At 44.5% G+C, this 21,520-nt stretch overlaps 2 protein-coding genes across 3 annotated transcripts in view; both read left to right on the top strand.

The window, feature by feature from the left end:
• The window catches only part of SYNPR (synaptoporin), a 164,740-nt gene extending 157,948 nt beyond the window's left edge, over positions 1-6,792 (top strand). For both annotated transcript variants that reach the window (XM_019504821.1, XM_019504822.1), the window contains 2 exons: positions 4,031-4,222; positions 4,984-6,792. In XM_019504821.1, coding sequence (XP_019360366.1) covers positions 4,031-4,222; positions 4,984-5,250 — 459 coding nt within the window. In that variant the 3' untranslated portion in view covers positions 5,251-6,792. The remainder of the gene's footprint in view (positions 1-4,030; positions 4,223-4,983) is intronic.
• An 8,033-nt stretch (positions 6,793-14,825) lies between these two features.
• Positions 14,826-19,782, top strand: SNTN (sentan, cilia apical structure protein). The gene is made up of 4 exons (XM_019504820.1): positions 14,826-15,059; positions 15,700-15,734; positions 17,012-17,151; positions 19,365-19,782. The coding sequence occupies exons 1-4, from the start codon at positions 14,950-14,952 to the stop codon at positions 19,521-19,523; spliced, it is 444 nt and encodes a 147-aa protein (XP_019360365.1). The 5' UTR covers positions 14,826-14,949; the 3' UTR covers positions 19,524-19,782.
• Positions 19,783-21,520: the final 1,738 nt, after the last annotated feature.

Raw genomic sequence — 21,520 nt, 5'->3', positions numbered from 1 at the left:
AAAGTTTCAGGTTTCAATTCACGCTGCTACATTGGGAGAAGCTCTTGCGGAGAACATTTATAAAGCTTTTGAACTTCAGGAAGGGGGCTCCCTAATCTGTTGTAAATACAGATAGATGTTGTCAAGCTAATCGGTGCTTGTGTAGTGATTTTTAATGGCCAGGAATGCTACAGATTGGTGCTCAAAGCTCTTCTTGAAAACAAAGCGGTAGGTACTGAGCCTCTGAGAATGCTTTCGGCTTCTCCTTTATAGTTTATTCTGGTTTTAAAAAGAGTGAACTACATATATCGTGAGCATTACTGAATAGTACATGAATCTTCAAGGCAAGCTTATAGGCCTGGATTAAATGGGTGGAGAATGTTTCCCAGGGGTTTTTTTTTTTTATCGGTTTGCTTTGCATGTTTTCTACATCCTCAGAATCTTTCCATAGGGCAGCATTTCCCCTGCAAGTCCCACTTCTGACGTAATTTTGCAGATGTCATGGGGCATCCTAAGCTAGCTACATGGGACCCTTTTGGCCAGTGGGGGAAAGCAGAGAAGGCAGAGCAACAGCGAGGAAGCCGGTATATTCACTGGGGTGTAGGTTGTAGCTGTGCTGGTCTAAGGACATAGGCAGACAAGGTTCTTTGGGTAAATCTGATATCTTTTATTAGACCAACTTAAGGAGTTGCAAAAAACATTTTTAGCAAGCTTTCAGGTTTAAAAACCCTTTGTCAGGCAGAGGAAGTTTGCAGTTTTTGTGCGCTCTTCCTGGATGAAATTAATAGTCTATTCACTGTAGTAAATTCACTGAACTTTGGTGGGGGTGTGGACTGCCTCAGAGCACACAAAGTACAAGCTCTTCCTCTCAGAGGATGGAGAGGTAGCTCTTTTAGTCTGAAGTGAGGTGGGAGGCAAAGCAGAGTTGTACCTTATAGACTAACTAATTCTGAGATGCATGAGAGAATTCAGAGAGAACGAGTCATCTGAGCGTCACCCAGCTCTCACAGAGATGGATGCAGAGACACAGCACCAGTAGCATGAGACTCGTGTGGCCAATTACAACCACCGTCCAATGCAATGCAGAATTCAAAGAATCATTTGGCACCCTTTGGCTGCTATCCTAATGGGAGAAAGATTGTAAAGTTGCATAATAAAGACATTTTTTTTGCAACTATTTAGTTGGTCTAATAAAAGATATCGCCTCTGCCAAGGGTTCTGCGTAAGCTGTATAATGAGGACTTTCAAACGGTTCCCATTAGAACAGGTTCACCAACTCAGAACCAGGCCAATTTCCATTTAAAAAACAACGTAAGGTTTCTTTGCTTTTCACTATTTCACCCAGCTCTAAAAATTACGCTCTTGCATCTACTTGGCTTCTTTAAATGCTGTTTTCTGGTCACCCTGCATGCTCCGAAGTTGTCTCCATTCCAAAGACACCTGTAAGGAGAGCAAAGCATCGCAGGTGGGATTGGAGAGAGAAGCTGTGCAGCTCGAAGTGAAGTGTAACCAGACGTTAATACACATTTAACGAGAGCTACTTAAAAACCTGCCTTTGTTCCAAAGGAAAAATGGCCGGGGGGATATTAAATATTCAAATGCTGGCTTTGTTTTAGTATGCAGAAGTTCAGGCTTTAATTACCAAGAAGAAATCCCCAAGATAAGTATTAAGGACTGAAGGGCTTAGCTTGAAATGCACTCTTATTTTCAGCATGTCATTATCTTGTAGCTCTGCTCCACCCCATGCTGCGCAGCCAGGAGCAAAAACCCACTTGGGAACGGAGCGAATTTAGGCTCGAGCCGAAGTCTGGAGGCTGGCCCTGATTTTCCAGACTTTGATAGAAATGCAGGCTCATTCTAGCCACCGCCTCTTCCCAGCTGTAGGCTCAGTATTGAGATGGGCGGTGGAGTCCAGAGCAGCCCAGACCTACCCCCAAGCAGCTGAGAGTGGGTGAGGATGGGATTTGGGATATTAATATCTTAGCACCTGTATGGATAGTTGTGCTTTGCAGTCAAAAGTCCTAATTAGAGTGCTGGGCTCGTCGAGCATGCTAATTTATACCACGCAAATGCTTCTCCAAGGCCAAGTCAGGAACCACATCACCCAGAGTTGCCAGTACACCTGAACATCGCCCGCTGTAGCCACCTGCTTCTAGCAGGCATTGAGCTTTCCTCCTTTCATGGATTTAATCTCCCGTAATCAAGTTAGTTTCACCCAATTGGCCTTGAATTTCCATCGAGTGTTGTTCTTTGAAAAATAAAAATCGCAGCTTGACGTCTGGGGTTTGACTCAACTGCTGAGGGTAAAAAAGGAGGAAAAAATTAGTCATCCTTAACCAGGAAGAAAAAAAAAAATGCTATCTTGCACTTTCAGGTTCTCCCCTGGCTGCAAGAGGATCAGAAGCCTACGTGACGTTTTATTTGCCTTCATTTGTATGTCACACCGGGCCCATAGCAGTGGGCTTCAGCCAATCAATTGTGTGATGTGCTAAATGACAATTTAACAAGTATTTCGCAGTTCTGGCCCCAGCTGGGACTTTTCAGGAAGATATTTGCAATTAAACGGTACCTCTAATTCTGTTCCTGCAGGAGCATGGCATGCTGCAGCATCATTTCTTAGGGGTCTGCATGAGTTGTTGCACTCAAGGCTGTGCCTTTCCACTTTCACTGCTGCCCTTTGGCGTTGAGTTTGTTATCACCCATTCCTCGTCTTGGAAACACAGGACAATTGGGCAGGGAACGAGGCAGAGAGCCATACGCTTGCAGCATTGCTGTTTATCCTCCCCAGCCCTGTGTCAGGGGGTTTGCCATTAAAAAGAAGGGTGCATCTTTTAGTATGGTATCTTTTTGGGTACCAATGAGATGCAACGCATTTAATGCCATTCGTACAGGCAAAGAAATCTCTTGTTTGTTAGTTTGCTTGTGACGGGGGCTTGTACACAAGTATCTTCCAGCATACAAACGTGTGCGCGTATGTTTGTGTGTGTCTGCAGGTGCCATGGAGTTGCTGCTCTTCCAAGTGTCAAGCAGCAGGTGTGTTAATACAATAGGGTGATTGCATTTCCAGGGAACTGCTGCTCTTTTTGTTTTTTAAGATGTGCAGACAGCACTTTTTTTTGTATATAAAAAAAAATAATCTACATTTCTGGCCACAGCCTTTCGTGAGGGAACGGAGACACCAAGACACAATCATGTAATCAGTGGTAGGTTAGACTTTGTGACTTCAGCCATCTGCTACAGACTGGCAGGTGGGATAAAAGATGACAGTAGAATGGCTCCTCCGTTTTGTCAAGATATAAGGAGGTTTAAAAAACGATGCCTTTTCATCCCCCAAGGCCTATAGTTATAATGTTGCTGGGTCACTTATTGCTACTGAAAAAAGCGAGAGGTTTTTATACGTGCATAGACACAAAATTCGTTATCGTCCAAGGTGAACAGAGACGTTCAGAATAAATACAGTTGCCATCGTTAGCCCCGTGAAATCATGACTCTCATTTCCTTGTGTCTTCATGGGGGTAGGAATTAAACAAAGAAGTACTTGGGGTCTTGGGGCTGGGTGAGAGGTGGGGGATCCCAGAACCTTTCAGCATGTGTGAGACTGCTCGCCTGCTCTGAGCTGGGTTCCCCAGAGACCTCAGCTTCTACATAGGAACTGAAACGAAGGCCAGATTTTCAAAACCAGCTCAGCCTCCTGCATTTTGGGTGGACTCAATGGGAGCTGAGTTCATAGTTTCATGGTTGGTAGGGGCTGGAAGGGACCTTACAGATCATCGAGTTGAACCCCCTTGCACTTGGGCAGCAAAAACCGCTGGGGTCAGACGATCCCAGCAAGGTGGGCGTGAAGACACCCTTTTGAAAGTCTCCATGCGGTCACGAATGTGGGGCACTCCCATAAATTCTGGCTGCAGGTTTTTAAGAGAATCGGATGTTTGCCAATAAATAAATCACACTCTCTCCTGTTGGCCTGAGGTTTTAGTTTTGGTGCTTGTCTTATGTTTTGCTGCCCAGTAGGCACACTGGAATAATGCTCCTCTCTCATCTGGTTTGGTAGGACTTCATCGTGACGGTGGTCTTCTCGTTCATGTGGCTAGTGGGCTCCTCTGCTTGGGCCAAAGGACTGTCTGACCTCAAGGTTGCGACGGATCCAGATGAAGTGCTGTTACTGATGTCCGCTTGCAAGCAGCAGACCAACAAATGCATGCTGGTGCACCGCCCAGTCATGTCCAGCTTGAACACCTCGGTCGTAAGTAGACACTAATTGTTTTACTATAAATGTGCACCACGTCTTGTCAGCTCTCCAGACCACGGACAGGCAGCGGCCCTTTGCTAGCCCATAGGAAATTTGAGGATTGCAGACAGAAATCTCCATCCATTTGTCTAGGGAGAGGCTGGGGTCTCGAATAACAATCTTACACTTAGGAGCCCAACATGTGCTGAAGTCCTGCTTTGGATCTAGCCCTTTGTCACTCCAGAGCTGAAATTCCAACAAGTTTCCTTCCAATTGAAAATGGGGCCCCTGTACACTCCTAAAAATGTTAACAATGGTCTTTCTGCAAAATAGGTTTTTGCTGTTTTAAACATCTGTGTTCATTTTACTGCTACTCTCTAGAGGCGAGCTCTCTAATACAACGCAGACTGCATTGAAACCCCAGGGCAGTTTCCACCCGCAGCACTACAAAATAAGCAGGGTTTTCCCTACCTGCCTCCCATCCTCCATAAGTACTCACCCCCATCATAGCTACCTGAACTAAAGTACATCCTTTGTAGTGGAGTCTAAAAGTCAGTTATTCATGATTATCTTGGACCAAGAGCAGAGGTTTGTTTCATTACCAAGAGATCTGCTCTCCATACCTACTGGGAGAGGCAGTCTTTAGACATGCCAGGCTCATTTCAGTCTGAAACATTGCACTGCCTATATTTGATGTTCTCTCTCTGTATATATGTATATATTTCGGCTGTGGGACCATGACTGTGTACTGATGAGTTGCTTTGGTTCTTGTTTAGGTCTTTGGATTCTTGAACTTTATTCTCTGGGCAGGCAACATTTGGTTTGTTTTTAAGGAGACGGGCTGGCATTCTTCAGGCATGAGACACCCTCCAGACACCATGGAGAAACAATCGAGCAGCTTTAACCAAGGTGGCTATAATCAAGACAACTACGGGCCAACTGGTGGGTATAACCAACCAGCCAGCTACGGCCAGGTGGGTGAATACAGCCAGCAGCAAAGCTATAGTCAGAGTGGGCCAACTTCATTTGCCAATCAAATTTAGCATCCTCAGAGTTTGCATTTTTGCCTCCGTTCGATGTAGACAGTTTAACAACACTAAGTTTCAGTGGCACCAGATTTTTAAAGAGTTTAAATAAGTTAACACAACAGAGTGTTTCATGTAATTCAAGATCTAACAGCACCTATTGAGGCAGAGGGGTGGTGGCTTGAGGGTTATATTTGGCTTTTTTTTGTGACTAGATAACTGGTGACGATGTATTCATCGCAGGTGGTGATTTGGAGTAAGTATTGTTGTATGTATTGTATAGATAATTTTATGGTAGTTTTGTATGTGTATTAAGATGGTAGCAGCATTTTGTAGCCTCAGATCTGTAGTATTTAATATGCATAACATAATGAAGTAGAACTGAGTTTCCTCCTACATTTTGGTGAAAAACAGAAGTGCTTTATTACTATTATTTCAAACTGTTCCTCAGTAGATCACAATGCATGTGGCATTGTTCCGACGTTTCAAGACTGCCTGCCTGTGACCCTTTAAAGTATTTGTTTTGATTATATTTTTATTTCAGAGAATTTTATTATGAGTTATTATTTCAGTGAACTGATTCACATGTGATTTAGTGCATGAATAAGCCGCTTCACACAACAGAATGTTTTGGACTATATACCTGGAAGTTTCCAATTTCTGCTACTACTTTTTGTTAAATATACGTTTAAAAAAAAAAGTAAGCATATTTTATATATTTTGCAGAGTTGAATATATGGCTTACCCGAGTTCTGAATGCTTTGTAACTAAACTGTTTTTCCTTGAAATGGCATTCAGTAGTATATATGGTAACTGGCCAGTGTTTATTCCATTTAACTAAGCTAAGTATTCATTCTATACATCACTATTTCTATTGATGTTTTGTGACTCTTTTCATGTGAGCTGTGAAAAATAAGGACCAAGTAACTGTGTTATATGTTTACAAAGGTATTTATTTAATTAAGCTAACAGAGGTGCAGAGATCAGGACATAAAACCATGTGAAAATAAGCCACGTTGTATCCTACACATATTACAACAAAACATGCCAAGCGCGTGTCTTGTTGGGAGGTAGTTTATAATGCTTAATTATTCCGTTATCTCCACTGAGAGTATTTCTGTGTTGTTTAAAGATCATGACAGTTGTGTCCAGGCATTATGAAGAATGTTAGTTTGAGAAAATATAACAACGCTGACCAAAAACACATCTGGAAGATCTCCCCCTAAGATGTATAAAGCTAGCCCCACAGCTATAGATAACTGTTTCCTTGCTTGCTGTATAGCACATGGGATACTGAACAGCAGAAAGACTCATTTTTATCCCTCCTTTCTTGCTCAATTTGAAGTGAGCAGCAAAACACCCCAGTCAAAACTGATCATCTGCATTTCTAAATAAAAGTGTATTGGTATGTAATATCATTGTATCAGCTGTAATGTTGAAAGCATCTTAGCCTCCAGCAGCCTAGTCTCTTATATGATCGTTGTAACCAATTTATGGCTACTTGGTAGATGAATCTATATTGTGATATCTATTTGACCCTAATAAAGTTATTGCATACAATGCATGTTTGGAGAGTATGGTGATCTTACAGTAGTGTAAACTAACCCCAAAGGCCGATGGATTATTATCAGTAAGTTTTCTCTGTCTAAATGCATAGAAAGAAAGGCTTAATCACTTCCCCCTTTTGGTCTGAAAGAAGAAGAGCTAGCGCACACATTGGGTTTAAACAAGCCCATGGTTATCTGTTCACCAAAGACATGTATGGCCAGGTAGAGACATTACACACTTACCAGTAAAAGTATATCAGAAACCGGTCTATACCAATAACAGAACAGAAGTTTGTCACACACGAACTGGTTTAAAAACGGACGAACCTTGGCTAAGATTTGCCCCTGACCAAAGAGCGAATGAGTTTTCTCTTCATATGATTTCAGCAGCTAACACATCCCTGCCTATGGTATTGCTGTAGCTATTCATATTGCATCTACGTGTGCCAGTGTAAAACATATACAAATTACTTTGGTAAATAATACATGGCCAACTTTTATCTCTGTTATTCACACTAAGTGCTGTCTTCCTCTGCAGGTAGTCTATCTCTTATTGACCTAACTGGGACTGCAGGAGGGGAAGCATTCAATAATCGGAGTCAAGCCACCAAAGCTGATGAGATTTAATTTTTTTTCCCCCAATTTGCCTTTTCTTTCTTCAAGGAAGAACGGTTTGTGCTCCCAAGACACACTTCAAGCTTTTCTCTGCAACCAGGAGGCGCAGAATTTTACTTCATCTAGTAAATGAAAATGCATGCAGGACCACACAACCACAGGAGCTGAGGCTTTATTGATTCAGGTTAATATTGCAAGAGCTGACACCATTGACATAAGAGACTGACTAGCAAAACCCAGGTTCAGTTGCTTGACAAGCAACATCAGCTGTCTTGCAAGTGAACTGTGCATTTGCATCAGCTCCAAGTACAATCAAACATAGTCATGGGAAGGACAGTGTTAAGGGAGGGTCCTTATGGTTCAGGAAAGGACCACGGTATAATCGTGTGCGCCTTGCAGCAGGCCAAAGGAGGGAAGGCAGCACAGCGGCAAATAGAGCAGGGAGCAGAAAGCAGAGCAGCAGACTGATCAGGGAGCAGAAAGCAGAGTGGCCTGTTGGGCAGTGGAAGGAGCTCAGTGTGGCACTGGGGGAGGGTGTGGGGCTTATTTGTGGCACACCTGCCAGAAAGGTTGGCGTCTGCTGCTTGAAGAATAAGTCGTACAGGCCGTTTACCGATACTCAGTGCAAACAAACTGATGGCTATTAGACATGTCCTTTGGGTGCTGTGGTCCTCCTTGCCAGGGACACTGGGAGTCTTTCCTCCTTCTGACTTCTCCGATTACTCTAATGTGACAAAAGCAAACATGAAAACTAAAACTATAGCTGGGGGGTTGCTTGAACATCTTGCCTGGGTGAAAGTCCTGTCTACGCCAGGGACTTTATATGCACCCTCTATGGCAGTCTGATGAGCTGCGGGTTCATTTGACCGGGGAATGCAGACTACAACAAGAGAGTAAACGTTGAGATTGGGCATATCCTGATTTAAGGCAAGTGGCGGTCTAAACTCCAGCATCTTCTTTGAAGGCCTGTTTGAATGCTGCTGACAGACTGATTGCCTTCCCACTGAATTATTCCTGACTATACTAAGGCTAGTTAAATAAGTAGGTCAGCTTTGAAAAACACGTTCCTTGATCTTCTCTGCTGTCCTTCCTGCTCTTGCCTCTTCCTTGTTCTCCATTGCCTGACTGAGGGCAGGGAAAGGAGTGTTTCTCTAACCTACTCTTAAAAGCTGAAGAGTGAAGAGGATTTCACAGCTTCTCTAGGGAGCCTGTTTCAGCACTTAACCAAATGACTAATGAGTTCTTCCAAACGACTTCACTGTTGGTTGTTGCAATTTAAGCCTATTAATTCTGGTCATAGACACAGCAAACAAGTAATCACTGTCCTCTTTATGACAGCTCTTTTTGTGTTGAGGATTGGTAGCCGATGCCTTCCAAATCTTCTCTTCTCTAGATGTAATCATCCCAAGTCCTCCAACTTTTTTAACACGCAGTGCTCTCGATTAAATCTCAATCAGTAGCCAAATCTTTTCTCTTGCCCAGCACTGAGTGGGCCCATAATTAATCATAAATGTTTGGTAATGACCAAAACTTACGGAGGTGCTGAGATTCTGTGACAGGTATTCATAATGTGCCCATTTAACTTTGCTAGCTTATTTATTTCTAATTTGCATAGGCTATGAATTAGGAAGAGTTAGTAAAGTTGAGCTCTAGTCATGAATGATTCCTGGCAAAGTCTCTGATACATTGATGAAAAAAGCTGTTGCATACATTCATCGCATCTGTCTTTATTCTGCCACATGCCTCATCTTCAGAGCTTCTCAGTTAGACATAGTTTTAAAAATCACCCAGAAGAACAGCAGTCATCTTACTCATCAAAAATATTTTCTTCCTACTTCTTTAGTAGCTCTGTACCCAATCAAATCATAAGCCTTTCGCTCTTCTGTTCTACTGACTTCAAGCCTGGTTGATTTAAAACCTTCCCATCTCTAGGACCAACATGCTTCTGAACTTGCACTTACCCTGCCGCCACAGCCCTTTCCTTAGCATTATACTTTTATTCCTCCTTTTTAAGAAACACCATAGGTGGGGTTTTTCCCCCCTTCTTGAATCCTTCCAATGTCAGAAATCGGCTGCATTTCAGGATTTATATCCATTCCTGCTTCTTGCATCATATATGATCTGAAATTCATAGCTAATGTAACGATGTCAGTGGTCTGACATGAATTTATATTGGAGAAGGGGGGATGCTTGTCATCCCACCCAGCTGCCATTTCTTTGCTTACATTTTCACCCTTGCATCTCTTTAAGAGGAGTTCAGTTTTCTGTTACACATGGTTGGACTTCCATGAAAGGCTCTCTTCAGTTTCCTTTAATATTTTTACTTAGTTCTGGGATGATACCTTGGGCAGGTGCTTTGGGTAGGTGAATAACTTACCAAAGGAGAAGTGTTTCACTCCTTATGCCTAGGACTTTTCAGAGGCACCTGATTTCCATAGGATACCATACTGGTTTTGTTAGATTTCAGCCAGGTGTTACGGAGCAGAATTTGGCCCTACTTGATATACCATATCCAAAATATGCCCAGACTTGAAATGACAAATGATCTTTCCCTGCGGATGAAGACCAATTCTAATAGCTTCTCCAAATGACATTTCACCTGCTTTATCTCCCGCAATGGGATTCATTAATATTTTAATCATTAATGACCCCAGAGCTAAACTGCGATCTGAGAGCTGCACAATCACATACTTATCTCTGAAAAGCAAATTCATGGAGGATTACTGGAGCTGAAGTTTTTCTGCTAATGTGTCCTGGATTTATCCCATAGCCCTGTGCATGCCTGCCTCCAGGTGCACAGACCTATGGCTTCTCCTACACCAGGCAGGACTCTATATAGTCATGCTTGACAAGCAAGAATGAGCTGGAAAGTTGTTTCTGGAAGGTGAAATAAATTGGGAAGATCAGGGCTTCGGCATATTGGGGTCTGTTCCTGCTCCCAGCAGAGCCTAGGTTACCGCTGAGCAAGGAGTGCACCCTGGAAAATGTGACTGCCCTGTTTTGAGTGAATTGATTAAAGCCAGGGTGTGTTTCAAACTGAAGATGAGATGATTTAAGATGAAGAGCAATTGTTGCAATGATAACGCACCATGATAGATGGTGGCGCATTGCACACCTTGTGACAATGATGTATCAGCTGCTCCCTGAAGCTGCTTTGTAAGCCTCTTCTTCAGGTCACTGGACAAACCGGCATGAATGCAATAGCGGTAGCTCATTGCTGATTGTCAGATGCCAACGTGACAAAGAGCTCCTAGACAGCACTGCGTTGGCTGGGCCGGAAGACTTCCCATCATTTGCAGAAGCTGGTGTAGTTTGGGCAGCAGAAAAACTCCTGCCAGTAGATCTGTTGCTAGCTACACCAGAAACTGTAGCTACACCCTTGCACAGATGGTGTAGTTGCAGTGTAGCTATAGACCTAGTCTGTAGTAGGAACAGCACACACATCTCCATCCACCCTGATCATGCACCAGACAACTCAACGGTGGATGGGGAAGAGAGTCTTCTTTGCCAATGGGCAGGACTGAGCTGTCAGTGATGGCTCTAAAAGCGCAGCGATACCCAAAAGGCAAATGTTCCCAGAGTTGCCCTCATCTGTATTAACTTTGCAAAATCCCAGATGCCTGGGAGAAACAACCAACAGAAAAGTAATGTGAGAAATAAACCAATTGCTAGGAAATCAGTCTGTAGCAGCAATGGTCGGGCCCTGCACGTGCCAAGTACTGAAATATGCTGGTGCAGGTGAGCTGGAGGAAGGCAGCCGGCAAACCTCAGCAGGGAAACTTGGGAGCAGCACAGCTCTCCTGCCAAGAGAACAAGTTATTTGTTTAAACAAAAAAAGTAGGATTCCACCAGGGAAGAGTCTAACCAAAAATCTCTGAAAAGTCCATTAAAAAAGATCTCCAGATGGCTCTGTAATGCCCTGCAATGTTTGCACTGCAGCCTGTGCAGAAAGGTTTTGCTCTATCAGACCCAGATCCTTTGTTTCATGATATTGAAAAATCTCTGGTTATAACTAGAGTTGTAGAAACACGCACAGACATCAGGAAAATTTGGACCTAAATAACAGTGATTGACTGTGCCACCTAAAAATAGGAGTTAGCCTGAAGATGATCAAAATAACATGGAGTTATATTCTTGTCCTTCTTTTAGCCATTTAAGGTATGGAGAATATTTCTGATGCCGTTGGCAAAAATTAACATTAAAGCCAAGTACCCTTTAACAGGGTCAATTAGATTCAGTAATAGGCTATATTAGTAACTTCAATTTGTGCACATGAAGATAAGAGTCACCAGAGCATTAGACACTACCAAAACCCCATCCCCACAATATCGTATTTTCTGGGGTGCAAATCAGCTGCACGTCTGCTCCAGCAACACTTCCCAGCACTGGTTTCAACCAAGAGATATCAGTGTGAGGAAATAATAAACCCTCCCAAGTCCATGGGTCTTAGGTTTTAGATGCATTTCTCCTAATATCCATTACACTGTTAGCCTTGAGTCCCAGCATAATCACGCCTTGACTTAGGCAAGCCCGAACGTGCATGGTTGTGCTGTTGACAGGCTCATCTCTATGGAAGCCAGGGCTCTGGTACAAGGTACATATTGCTTTAGAAATGAGCCATCCCGAATCGGAGGCATGTGAAAAGGGAAGCAGCTCTGAAAGGACACCAGACAGCAGGACTTCTCCACCCGTGGAGCATTGTATGCCCAGCTGCTGCTGCCACCAGCATGCCTGCGCGCGGCTGTGGGAATGTGACATTCAGATAAAACTGGCAAATTCATTCGTAATTATTCACGTTGCTTTCCACGCACATAGGCAGGTATCAAGATCGACATAATGTGTCTCTAGATGCAATACAAATGCATTATAATGAACCCCCGTGGGACCAGGAGAAGAGGCAATTATGAGAAAGCATTCCCTACAACAGGCTTAATCAACCCTCTATATCATAGTAATGAAAAAAAATCAGTTCCTGCTTTTGGGGTGGTTAAAATTATAGACGGTTAGCGAGTATGAGGTTGTACCGCACATGTATAATATTTATTTATTAACTTGTTATGCTGCCTTCTCCACAAAAAAAACAGCTCAGGGTGAATTATATAGACATTTCTTTTTTATTCTGTTCTTTATCTTTGTGGGCACGTTACGTGAGATGCTTACTGCACATTAACCTAATAACACTGCGAAGTAGTGCGTCACAGCACAAACGGTGCTAATAGCCTGCTGCGCACTGTTACAGGTACTCCTCACTTAACGTCATCCCAGTTAACGTCGTTTCGTTATTATATCGCTGATCTATTAGAGAACTTACTCGTTTAAAAGTCGCGCAATGTTCGGTTATAACGTTATTTGGCCGCCACGTGATAGTAGGTAACTACTGTGATGTAATTGGATTCACTTAACTTCGTTTTACCTAAAGTTGCACTTTTCAAGAACGTAATGATGACTTTAAGTGAGGAGTAGCTGTATTAGGCTAATGAGCAGTAAACATCACTGTAGAACCATGCACTGGTGATACTGCACAGTAACTCTAGGTACTGCACATTTAGTTTAGTACTAGTATCTAAGGCGCATTAATGAATGTGTAGACATGCCCAGTGTGTATCTGTGCTTAAAGCATAAACTCAGGCTGTGCCAATGGAAAGTAGCTTGGGACCATGGGATGTGATCATGCACAGGGGGAATTGCATCCTTTGGGCTACTCTCTCCAGTGTAGGTTAGCATGCCTTCTCAAACCCATTCTTGGAGTTCAGAAATCCCTGAGGGCTGGGAAGTCATGGGAATACAGTCTGCGGTCAGATCCGCACTGGCAAAAGAAACAAGCAAGCCCCAGGTTGTCTTTGCGAGGCCATTTCCCGACTGTGGCGTCAGCTGAAATCCATGGCACAAATTCTTATCTCACTCTTATTTTTATTTTGGATGCTAGGACCAAAGGTGCTTTATGTTTTGCAGATAAGCCATGATGTAAAGCGGTCCATGCCTTGCTGTATGGCTCCGCAGATGTAAAAAAAGAACCATCACTTCAACATGATAGCAAGAGCTGTTGTTTTTTTTTCTTCCTAGTTGATGGCAGATTACTAAGCCTGAATTCTTGTTTAATTTTAGTGTGTTAATTGATGGGATAATGAGCATTGATTATATGTGTTTTGGCTGCGTCACTGCAATTATGGGCTCTGTTTAATTCATGAGCCTATCCCCAAGAACACACCAGAGATCTAAGACAGCTTAAACCTCTCTCAAGAAAAAAGGCCCCGAATTGTTTGAGTAATGACACTTTTAGATGGGAAATTAAGGGTTGTCTTTTCACATGCTTTTTAAGATGATTAAAATTTAAGAACAGTAAGGTGGCGAACATCCTTATTCATTAGCCTTCAGTAATTTAGCTTCTGCTAAATGAGGAAAACATTTTAATTCTCTAGGCCATCTGTTGCTGTCTCCTTTGAGTGTCCTGTTACATAAAGTCTCATCCTGGAGAATCTTGTCATCAGCACTGTATCTTGCACCAGGAAAAATGACTTGGAAAATGATGAAGTTCCTCTCTGTGCTGGCCCACCTGGGAGGAGAATATTGCCAATAGGATTTTCGGGTCAAAGCAGCACTGTCTAGACATCTGTGAGCAAAGACGCCAGAGACGTGCCAATGGCTCTTAGATAACATCGGTAGGAAATATGCAGTGAGTGGAGGTATGGCAAATAATCCCCCCACCAACAGTTGTGCTGACAAATAACACGGTGCTTCCCATTTTTATTGTGTACCACTGATCTGTCCTTCAGGTCAGTGATGTTGTTGGAAGTGGAGAGCACCCACTTCAATGAAATGGAGGCATTACGGTGGGTGCAGTCTTGCTAGTAGTCCTGAATGGGACAGACCCCTGCTCCTCCTCTTGCAATGTGGGAATACAGATTTGATACTCGTTGGAGCAAGCTTTGGTCCCAGGCTGGGGAATCCCTGGTTTCTGTTCCTGGGTGAGATAACAGCTCCCTGAGCATGCAATCACCCACTGCAAGAAATAGGTGCATCTGAACCAGTGCTGTGGTCCATCCCTCACCTGCAAAATGGAGATTTTAGGGGAGATTCCCTGGCTTCTCATGGTACCACGAGGACAGAGTCTGTCCCTAATCCCCCTGCCTGGGGGGTGCCTTCAAGGTTGGTGAGTGCCCAGGGGACACAGAGGCTCCTATGCCACCCCCATCACAACTTGTACCACCCAGATCACTCCCCAAGACAACACCATAGGTGTAGCATAGGTGGCTGTTTATTACGAAAGATGTAGACTGGGTTCCAGTTGACTTGCTCAGGCCCTGTTCGAATCTAGCTTGCTCCCTCCTCATAAGCAAAATAAACAGCACCGTCTACCCTCCGGTACCTGGGCACAGGTTCAAACAGGTTGCTGCAGGCTGATTTATTTAGCTAGCTCCACGCTTGCCAGGAAGCGTTTACATTATTGATAGGGCCTGCTGAAGGCAGGCTGCGTTGGCAGTGCCAAGCTGGGATTTGCCTGTTTGCAAGGACTGGAGTTGCTTGGAGATCGTCGCTAACGAGGCTGTTGTGAGAGATGTGTGGCTGCACGGCCAGCTCTGCGAACGCCAAGCAGTCCTCTGTCCCTCGGCCCGGCGTCACTCCCAGCAGGGAAACCGCTTCAGCCGCAGCCAGCATGCCCAAACGGTAAGGCACCGCTCTGCTCTTTGCCACTTTCCTAATCCAGCCCTTGTCCTGAAATTCGCTCTCCATTCAGATTTGTCTGCATCAACCGGGAGAGTGACGTTCCGCAGCACGCACGTTGGCTGGGCTGTAATTAGCTTCCAGCACTCAGTAATCAGGCTTTATATTTTAATAGCAAGTCGATAGAGCCTGTCTGGCAGGCTCTTGGCAGAGGTAACGCCCAAGTAACCCTGCATTGCACGGTGGAAACGGGCAAGCGTGGAAGCTGCCTAGACCCTGCTGGATTTCTCTGCGGATGCACTTAGATCCCACGTGAACAATGAACGTTCCCAGGGGGTGAGGAGCATATTAGCTCCCACTGGCTGTGATGTTGTCCAGGCCAGCAGCCCTGATACTCTCTGTTCCCTGTATCGTATAATAGGAACTACAGGCCAGCCTCTAAGGCTGAGGCTCAGAAATGGTTTTGTAGCTGGAGTTCAAGATATTGCTTTTTGCCCTGTGGAGGAAACCCAGCTTCCCTGGGATGTTGGGCAGGGGTGGAAAGCACTGGGTCTGTGGGGTGACACAGCAGGTGGGAGCGGACAAGCTGATGTGCAAGGGAATGATGACTCCTGTATAACTGTGTCTTTCCTTTCGATACCAGCATACCCATCTCCAAGCAGCTGGCCTCGGTGAAAGGTAAGGGCACCCCCTTCAGTGTGGCTGATGGGTTTTACCCGCCAAAGGGAAAAGCATCCAGTGCAGCGAATCGTGGGGGCCAAGGGGAAATTTCACTCTTTGGCATGAGCCCAGAGCAGAACGGAGAAGCCCCTCTGTCTTGTGGCAGCCTTGAGTGCCTGCTACAACACGCTGCCAGGGCTCCTGCACGCAGGGGCCAGAGACTTTGGGATGTGGGGGGAAGGCAGGCATGCAAAGGTAAAGAAAGCCAGGCTGGGTTGCATTTCTGGGGAAACTGGGATGTGTGGGGAAGGGGAGTAATGGGGTGCAGTTTGACCTCCCTCCAGCCTGAGCCTCTATATTCCTTGCCCATCCTTACCCAGTGGTACATGGCACAGGGTTGCCATTGTGTCCTTCCCGTGTGCAGTAAGCTCTCCTAACAAAGCCAAAAAGTGAGCTCAAGCCTCATGCCAGTCTTCTGCACTGGGGTGGGTGTGACCCACTGTCATACAGAGGTTCACGGGGAAGAAAGAGTCTCTGCCCTGCTCAGCAAAGCAACCCAGATGATGGGTGGGTGAAGCGATACAGCCAGAGGCAAGGCGGCCCAGGGAAGCGCCATGGATTTGGGGAAGAATCAAAATCCAAAATATTTCGGCTGATAGCAGAAAGAACTTTCGGTCCCAAATGTGTTTGAATTCACCCCATGATGCAACATCATCTCTTCTTCATGACAGAGGTGCATTCTGGGAGAGGCAGCCTGGTGCACAGTGGAAAACAGGAACACAAAGTGTGTGTGCCATGGATCCCCCAGGGCACACCAGCAGCATTTCAAAGTCGGCGTGCTTCAGTTTGCAGGCAAAGAGCACTCAGGGATTCTTTTTTTTTTTTAAATCCACATTTTCACCCTGAAAACAGACCCTTGTTGCATGGTGGAGAACTCCAGTTTCCACCAAAAACTGGAGAATTTGGTGGGGGAGACAATGCAGGAGGCAGGTGCAACAGTGTTCCCATTCTCTCTGCATCAAGGGTGATGAACTAGGCCCGGGCTCTCATGCAGCTCACTTCTTGTTAGCCTCCCTGGTTATTATTTGTAGCTTACAGCTCAGGTCTGTTTTATGAGCATCTTGCAGCGGGTGTTGCTGCCTCTCGAGTAATAAATTCTAGGCCAGCTCCTCAACTGGTGAGTGGGGCCATCAGCTGCAATGGAGCGATGCTGATTTACACCAGCGCAGGATGCCTCGATGGCACCATGTCCTTCGATCCCACAAGCCTTTGCCAATGACGGGTGCTTCCCTCAGCTCTAGGGAAAGGCTCGGACCTAGAAAAGGCTTTTGCCACCGCAGCCCTGGTCTATAGCAACGCCGCCGACCCTGAAGGCAAACTCAGCAAAGCAGGAGCCAGGACCTTGCTGCAAACCCAGTTTGGGCATTTCATACAGGTAAGTGGATCAGCGCACGTGTCCAGAGCTGCGCCCGTGCCCCTGCACCGCTCACTCCTGCCGCCCACGATGGTTGTGGTGTCTGCACCACCACGGCAAATACCCAAACCAAACTCCCAGCCCCTTTCCGTGCAAACCCTTTGCCTTTCCCTTCATTGCCAGTCAGGCAATTGCCAAGCTGGGAAGGCATTTGCAAGGCTGCCGATACATCACAAGGATTGTCAGCTTGTTAATCCCAAATGAGAGTTTAACGACTATGCATATCCGATCATGATGGATGGGTTACCTTGTTTTTATTCCTGGCTGCCTCTGCGCGCAACATAGGACGTGGAAGCAAGAAACAACCTGCCTGCATTTTCATCAGGAAGGCAAAGCAATTGCAGGGACTCGTACAAAGAGGAGGCGCTGGGTGTTTTTTGGTAGAAAGAAATACACGTGTGTTTAATTAGGAGTCCAGAATCTGCCAGAACATCATCACCATCTGACACGAGGGCCAGACTTACACCCCCAGGCCAGCTGGAGCCATATAAATTGCAGGATAGCAGATGACATCCTGGCAGAGTGGGCTGAAAGGCACCATTTTATCAGCTCCTCTTGCCAGGAGGGTTGGGGACAGCTAAAACGGGGATCTCATCCCCCTGGCCCTCCTACTTGTGGACTAAAACTCGAGAGCAGGGATGGGCGGTCAGCCAGGGGAAGGATCCATCTGAGATGGAAATCCTGGGGAAGGAGCATGGGCTGGGCTGCGCCTACATAGGGCCAGCTCCTGTAATATATGTGCCCCCCGTTTCAGTAACGAAGAGGGGTGGTGGGGGAGCCACTTCCTGAATTTGCTGGCAAAACCAAGCCCTAGGCATGGTGGTTTTGATATGCACTATTTGGCAGTTGTTGCCATCCAGGGTTAGGAAATAAAGGTATTGAACTCCGTAGTGCAGGCAAAAAGCTGATCTTTCCTACAACAGGTTTATTGTGGAGGTAGCTCTAATCTAGTAATGCCCATATCCATAATATTTGCAGCCAGTGTTTAAACAAGGCCAGTTTCACAATGCTGAAAGCAATTAGGATCCAGCTCAACTAAAAGAAAGAACTGAAGCCAAAAAGCATGCATGGTAGTTGAGAGTGCTTAAGAATAAGTCTGGCAAAAAACCAAGGTAAAGAGAAGGCTATTGTGATTAAGAAACAGTCTGGCTTAGGGAAGTACAAGAACAAATATAGCCAAACGTAACAAATGATGGGGGGAGAAGGGAAATCTGACAGCTATGAGTATAAATGAGAAGCTAGGAATTTTAGAAAAATTGATCAGAGACGCAGAAGGACCCAAGGAGAAATCAAAGGACAATGTGAAGGAGACTTTTAAGTGCATTATGAGCAAAGGAAACCCTAATAATGGCATCAGCCCATTACTAAGTTGAAGTGGTCAGAGTCAATAATAACGTAGCTATAAAGGCAAAACTGACTATTTCCCTTCTAAGTTCAGGGATAAAGCCAAGTATGTGGATATAATATGTGATGACGATTAAATATTTTCTATACCAAAAGCAACTCAGGGGGATGTAAAGTAGCGGCTGCAAACACCAACTTTTTTTAAATGAGCAAGTCCAGACAATCTGAATCCAAGAGTTTGTAAAGAACTGGCTGAGGTGCGTCCTGGACTGCTGATTTTTCAATAAGTCAAAGAATATCTGGGGAAGATTGAGAAGGGAAGAAAGCTAGTATCCCCATATTTTAAAAGGGTAAACAGGATGTCCTGGAAAATTATGATCCGAGCCACCTGATATCAGTCCCAGATAAATTTGTGCGATAGGTCTTCCTGAAGAATTAAGGGGAGAAATATAAGCAGTGCAAATCAACATGGGTTTATGGAAAATGGATCTTGTTAAATTAACGGGATATATATTTTTTCTATGAGATTACAAGCTTTGTTGATAAAGGTAGCAGCACTGATACAGTACGGCAAGGCATCTGACTTAGTGTCACTCAAGACTTTGATTAGAAACCAGCATGATGCAAAATCAGAATGGCACACAAGAAGTAGTTTAAATACTGGCTAAGTGATCTTGGGCTCATCACCGAGGGGGGCACTTTTTTGTGGAAATCAGAGAACTGGGAGCTCAATCTGTTTAACATACTAAAGAGACAAAATATTTACATTCACTATAGAAAAGGCAGGAAAAAAACCCATACTAAATAATCTCCATTAACATTTTTCGCAGGGCCAGGAGAACAAGCCAAAACACAAGGAAATTATTTCTGCTCTCGAAGAAGATCTGGATAGCAAACTCGAGTTTGAAGATTTCATGATTTTGTTACTCAGCATTGCTCTGATGTCCAACCTCCTGCAAGAGATCAGAAATGTGAGAAACACCAAATGATCCATGCTTGGCAAGAAGAATGAGAGATATAGCAGTGTACATAAGAGAAGTAGCGGCCAAGAGTGAGATAGCAGAGACAGACAATGCTGTAAATATGTCAGTACCTTAACGCTGTTTCCTTTTAAATAGAACAAAGTCTGGGTCAGACAGGGTGGAGCTCGCTGTTGACTGGGAAGCCGTTAACTGATGCAAAAGACTTTCGCTGTCTCTCTGTGATGGCTGCATTTCAACCATCATAGATACCACATTATTTGTTGATGAAAAATTTGGGCACGTGGAGATTCAGCCACAATCCTTGGCTATACAAACAACGGGCACCTATACACATGCTGGATGTCTGGTCTGATGTGCGCTAATTAGATGAATCAAGTCTGCTGGATCATGTTAATTAAAATGCTTCAGCAGCCTCCGCATCACGTCTATTTAGCATCTCTGTGCTTCAAAATGGTGGCGAAGTGCTTGAACTAAACCATATTCAATGAGGTTTAGTTCAAGCACCTCCGCCACCGTTTTGAAGCACAGGGATGCTAATACACATGACGCTGCAGCTGTTTTAATTAAGAGCAGCTCTCGGTGCACATGTATAGATGCCCAGTGGTTATATGAACTTTACTTCTTGCTGTTTCCCGCTTGAAATCCAGTACACACCATAAACCTCTTTTATATCTTGTCTTCTTTAGATGAAACGTTCTAAATTTCATTCACTGCTAATTATTGAAGGAATATTGACTACAACACTCAGAATGGGTCTTTGGCCTAAATATTGGTCTAACTAGTAGAGACTCAGCTGGGTGCTTTTAAGAACGTGTAAACCATTGTGCCCTTGAGGCCATCCATCAAAACCAGTCACCCTGGAAAGTTAGAAAAAGTAACCCATCCAAATACTAAAGTTAATTGATTTTTTTTTTAACAGGTAATTTCTTTAATTTTTCTGATGTACAAAAAGTGTTCATAAATCACAAAGGTTACCTAAATTTGGGGATTCTATGATGAAAGAAAATGGAAATAAAGCTACTCCTCTGTCTAGGGAGGAAAGGACTTCAGTGGTTATAGTAATAAAGTGGTTGTATTCATGATGCTGGTTCCTGGTTGGCTGCAGATGATCAGTGCCTGCGTGTGTCTTTCCATTCTCCATGATTATCTGACCAGATAAGGGGCTGGCTCCCAGCCAGTTCATAACTTCTTCAAACCTCTACTCTCACACTCATCATAGAAACCCACAGCTTTTTTAAAAAACATCTTTCTAGCAAAAAAAAGAACAATTCCAAACCCCAGTTCTATGTTTTCTATTTTTAAATGGAGAAAATGTTTAAAGAATGGGGGGAAAAAATTCCCCTACAAGAGCTTAACATACTCTGACAAGGCCATTATGGTGATGGAGCCAACTACAATGTTACAACCCCCCTAATTTTCTTTTTCTCTTTGCCTGAAAAGAAGGGAGAGACGAGAGATAACAATTTTGCCTTGACATAGGAAAAGAGCAAAAATTAGCCTACTCACTGCTGACCTTTGGCGCTGAGAGGGGAAAAGTATAGTCTCAGGATCTAGATTTAGCTCTTCACCGTCAAATACATCACAGCGCTTCGAAAACCCAACTGGGATTTTTGCAGCTGAGCTCCAAGCAGAAGACCCACCATCCATCGCTCCAGCAAGGGAAGGCCGACATCCGAGCATGACATTAGCACGGGCTCGTGCCACCTGGGACAAGATGGGAAAGGAATTGGTATGAGACACTGAAATGAAGGCCAGCAGGTATGCAGGTGCTCTGATCATATCCCTGAGCCAGTGCCAGGTGCACAGGGTTGGACCGGAAATGAAATCTTCCGAAATATTTTTCCTGCAAAGGAAAGACCGGCAACATCTGAATGTGGGTTGGATGACAAGGCAGCACCGGGGATCACAGCACAGAGAAAGTAATGAAGAAGAGTAGGCTGCTTGCTTCTGGCCATTTGCTCACCTACCCTATAATCTCTAGTAATGGAGCCAACCATGTTCCT

Source organism: Gavialis gangeticus, unplaced genomic scaffold, assembly GCF_001723915.1.
Source record: "Gavialis gangeticus isolate Ggan-Ray unplaced genomic scaffold, GavGan_comp1, whole genome shotgun sequence".
Lineage (NCBI taxonomy): Eukaryota > Metazoa > Chordata > Crocodylia > Gavialidae > Gavialis > Gavialis gangeticus.
Note: the sequence above shows the minus strand (reverse complement) of the source record. Positions and strands in the feature narration are given on the sequence as shown.

Excerpts from the sequence above, each read along its gene's own strand:
- SNTN (XM_019504820.1), top strand. The coding sequence starts at position 14,950 with ATGTGTGGCTGCACGGCCAGCTCTGCGAACGCCAAGCAGTCCTCTGTC. Across the intron at positions 15,735-17,011 it reads GCAGCTGGCCTCGGTGAAAG|CTCTAGGGAAAGGCTCGGAC; the intron begins GTAAGGGCACCC and ends TGCTTCCCTCAG. Across the intron at positions 17,152-19,364 it reads AGTTTGGGCATTTCATACAG|GGCCAGGAGAACAAGCCAAA; the intron begins GTAAGTGGATCA and ends CATTTTTCGCAG.